The 4,433-nt window shown below is 38.6% G+C and overlaps 1 protein-coding gene across 2 annotated transcripts in view; it reads right to left on the minus strand.

Annotated features, from left to right (window-relative positions):
* Positions 1–4,433, minus strand: part of ate1 (arginyltransferase 1) — an 86,324-nt gene that overhangs the window by 7,567 nt on the left and 74,324 nt on the right. For both annotated transcript variants that reach the window (XM_014021158.1, XM_014021157.1), the window contains exon 11: positions 3,814–3,934. In XM_014021158.1, the coding sequence (XP_013876612.1) occupies positions 3,814–3,934 (121 nt within the window). The remainder of the gene's footprint in view (positions 1–3,813; positions 3,935–4,433) is intronic.

Raw genomic sequence — 4,433 nt, forward strand, 5'->3', positions numbered from 1 at the left:
TTTTTCTTCTGCTACCTTTCATTTTATTTGATGTGAATTTTTTGTATGTGAACTTGTTTTGTTTTTAAATTAAATTAATAAATGGAGCTTCAATACAAAAATACTTACTTTTTTGGTCACTTGGTTGCAAAGAAAAGACACTAATTTTTTACCAAACTGTATTACGTGTGTGAGACCAGTGTATGGGTGAGGCTTGGATTGTAGGGCAGGTCCTTGTTGTGCAACAAACCTACTAAACATTTTTGTAATTAAATCACTAATATGCTCTGATCAATAAGCAAAGCTGCATAGAGGGAGTAGAAAGTGTCTGATGTTCATGTGTGACATGGCTGGAAACTGTGCAGCAAATGTAATCTTTTTGGCTAATCCCGCTGCGGCGTGCTACAAATAACAAGAAGCACATGTTCAGCCACGCCTCACAGAGCTTCCCTAATATTCTAATCAACAAGATGACTTTTTAAACTAATATTTAGCTGCACTTTTTGATTCATTTTCATATTTGAGTACCCAGGACTCCTTAAATTAAAAATAAATGTCCATCTTCATGGCAATTATGTCATTCTCCAATTAAACTGTAGTTCAGAGCTGAGAACATAAACAGAGGTTCTCCACAGAAACTGTTGCTGATTTACCACCACAATACACCACAGAGCAAAACCTGACAGTTGGTTTATGAAGCACAGCTCAGATCCAAGTATAAACTATCCCTTTTCTGACCACWGCAGATAAATAATGATGTGATACGAAGGAACTTTGCGCAACATCACTCGCAGCGAGGACTCCAAAGACTTCAAATCAACTTGTGACACGACGGGTAACTGCGCAGAGCGGGTCGACCCGGGCGCTCCACCGGTCACTGGGTGTGTTTCCAAACATTTTCCCACCACCTCTCAGGGCAGTTCATCCCCACAGCTCGGCCACAGACCGCTGTTCAAACACGCCGTCACGTAACAACGCTGCGTTTGGACAAGCAGGGCCGGCTGCCACAATGCCCCGGCAGGGTCCAACATCAACAGTCCGCAGAGGAATGGCGACACCAGAAGAACCACAGACACAAACAACATGCTGGCCACAGTGATAACCCACGACTGAGAACTTTTGTTCTCCATCATGTTTGGCCGAGGCGCGGATTAGAAGTAAAACTTAGACAAAGCAGCTCAGGATCTGTTACTGATGTTAGAGTCAGAGCTGAAAGGACCAGAATAGTTCAAAATGTTTTCAACTCTTTCATCTGGTTCTCCCACCAAGCCAGCAGTTAAAAGATAAACATGATAGAAAAGGGTGTAAAATATACATTTTTGCCTTTTTAAAAGATACAAACATCCATATTTAGAGCTTAAACATCTTGTAACAACCACCCGTTATCACTCTATTAAAATCTGTCGTACAAGCTTTTATTCATAACCGACTAAAATGAGCTAAGTTTTAGTGCAGGGGTGCCCAAAGTGGGGCCCGCAGGTCTAAACTGGTCCACCAGCAGTTGTCCTGGACTGGAATCTCCTGTCTTATGTAAACCCTGCCTTTCGACAGTCTTTTCGACCATTGGTCCAACTAAACGTAAACGGACCTGGAGTCAGACTTAACTCATGGTCCTCACTATATCTTTGAATTATGTTAAGATTAAATATAAAATACAAGCAACTGTAAGAGACATTTAGATTAGGTTTAAGACCATATCTAGATTTGCACACCTTATAAGACCACACAGTCAAATTTTAAATTATGAAAATTCCCATGAGCCTTTGCTGCACGAGCATTCGTTGAGTTTTCTCCATGAACATGGGCTGAAAAAACAAAAACAAAAGAATGTAGGGAACTGCACCGGCTGCTAGCTTAATCATAAAAAATAAAACAACTTTACTTAAGAAGTTTAAAAAGAAAAAAATAGTATAGGTCCTCTGGACGGGTTCTTCTCTAATGAAACGTTTCGTCTCTCCTCCAAGAGACTTCTTCAGTCTGAGAGTTTCAGGCTAAATTCAGGCTTTTAAGCCCCGCCTCCATGTGACTGATACTCACATCACATGGCTATCATTGACACCTAATTAACACCTATTGTTAACAGGGGGTGGAGTGATACTGGCAATAGCCGCACTATAGGAGGGGGACAACTGAAAACGTAGGCCTCCACCTCTGTTTAATGATGGACGGTCTTTCTTCACAAAAATGTCTTCTTTTACTCCTCTCTCAAACCAACGTTCCTCTCTATCAAGAATGAGAACATCCTCATCTCTGAAAGAGTGACCGCTGGCCTGTAAATGAGTGAAAACTGCAGAGTTCTGGCCATTAGATGTAGCTCGTCTGTGTTGGGACATTCTTTTGAACAGTGGCTGCTTTGTTTCCCCGATGTATAACTGGTCGCAGTCCTCCTGGCACTTAACAGCATATACAACATTGCTCTGTTTGTGCCGGGGCACCGGATCTTTGGGGTGAACCAGCCTTTGCCGTAATGTGTTTTGGGGTTTGAAAGCTACTGGGACATCATGTTTAGAAAATAAACGTCTCAGTTTCTCCGAAACACCCGCAACATACGGAATAACCACTGGTTTGGGTCTGGGTTTGGGGTCTTCATTTTCACCTGAAGGTTGCATGGAATCCTGTCTGTGTTTCCTGTCTGCTTTCAGGAAAGCCCAGTCAGGATAACCACACTGCTCCAGGGCCTGTCGTGTGTGTGATTTCTCTTTCTGCCTGGCTCCTGGGTTTGTAGGGACACTGTCTGCTCTGTGGTACAGAGTCCTGATCACTCCTGAGATGCATCAGGACTTTAAGAAGTTTACATTTCATGTATTAAATCATTTCATTTGGCCCACGGCCCTCAGACTGATTTGAATTTTGGCGCTCTCAGGGGAAGTGTTTGGGCACCCCCAGCTTAGGGCAAGTTGAATTTAAGACATTTTAAGACCTTTTTAACGTGACCTGAAATAAAATTTAAGACCAACTTCATAATTAACACAAATGGAATAAAAAAACACAGTTTACCCAAATGTTTGTTTTAACACAAATCAACGAGCTACGAGAGGCATTCAGTAAATTATTAAAAAAATGAAATAAATGTTACAAATTGTTTTAATATTTGAGATGAATTACAATCATCCTACTTACAATGTGGTAACATTTTTATGACCAAGAAAAGATTAAGACATTTTAAGACCAATTAATGCCTTATTTTTGTTTGATGATTTCAATGCCTTTTTAAGACTTTTAAACGCAGAAACAAGAAACATTTTAAGACTTGATGAGAAGATATTAAAGTGCCTGTGACATCCTTCAAATACAAAACATCAAAGAAAACATCCTTATATTTAAGAAACTTGGAAATAAAATACGATTTCACTCATTTTTTTACATTACTTCAATATTTTCTTTTGAACTTGACTCAGTAAAAGTGAAACAGGAAGTGACATCAAAGGGGAACTCACTAAGAAAATGAACTCTGGTCTTTGTTAATTRAAACAATATTTGAACTCTGACTCTTCATCTCTCCGATAAAGACTCAAAATAATCTAAAGAAACGTCAGACTCTTCCGTACAATATGTAATGTTAGCTGTTTATTAGCGATGCTCGACATTCCCCTTTGACATCACTTCCTGTTACTTCACATGCAAATATCTTAACTGTTCATCTCAGAGGCTTTATTTTTTTGCAACATGTTATCTTCCCTAAAATGCCTTTATATTTTTTTATAAAATAGACGTCACAGACACTTTAATATCTTCACTTAAAGAGAAAATAACTTCCTCATCTTTTRCACAAATTCCCTAAAGTTCAATAATGAACTATTTGACCTAATAAAGATCTAAAACCTGTGGTTGTACCTGCTTTAGGGTCCTGGTTGAAGCGTGCGTAGCGCGAGTTGTCCAGCTGGGATACACACTGCTCTATTGGTACCCAGACATAAGTCTCGGGGCACAGGAGTTCTGCGGGTCGGTACTGGCCCTGGAAACCAGAACAAGGAGGAAAAACATTGTCAAAAAGAATATTTAATAATAAACAATTCAACTGACATTTTTAAAAAGCCAAACATCCTAATTGGTTTACATGAAGCAGTTTTAGGAAATTATCTTGGCTGCAGAGCATCTTAAACTAAACACTAAATAAAATATGTCCAGAACCATGAAACCCACTTGAAAACTCAAACACACTCAACTCATTGTTATATAAACAATGCATAGAAATAAAACCACAGTTTGTATCATTTAGACTTAAAAAACTGAGAATTGTTCACATTTATCAGTATTTTTTACATATTAAAACAAAAAAAAAACTTGGAAATACTTTATTTACGTTAACGTTCATTCACTTTTAAAGTGACTCACCGTATTTTCCTTTAATATCTTTTTTCTATAACTTGTAATATAATATGTAATAGGAATGCAAGATATAAACGATATACGATAGAAACGATGTAAATTTGTCCTATGATAGAGATCTGTAG

The sequence above is a fragment of the Austrofundulus limnaeus genome, unplaced genomic scaffold, assembly GCF_001266775.1.
Source record: "Austrofundulus limnaeus strain Quisiro unplaced genomic scaffold, Austrofundulus_limnaeus-1.0 Scaffold280, whole genome shotgun sequence".
NCBI lineage: Eukaryota > Metazoa > Chordata > Actinopteri > Cyprinodontiformes > Rivulidae > Austrofundulus > Austrofundulus limnaeus.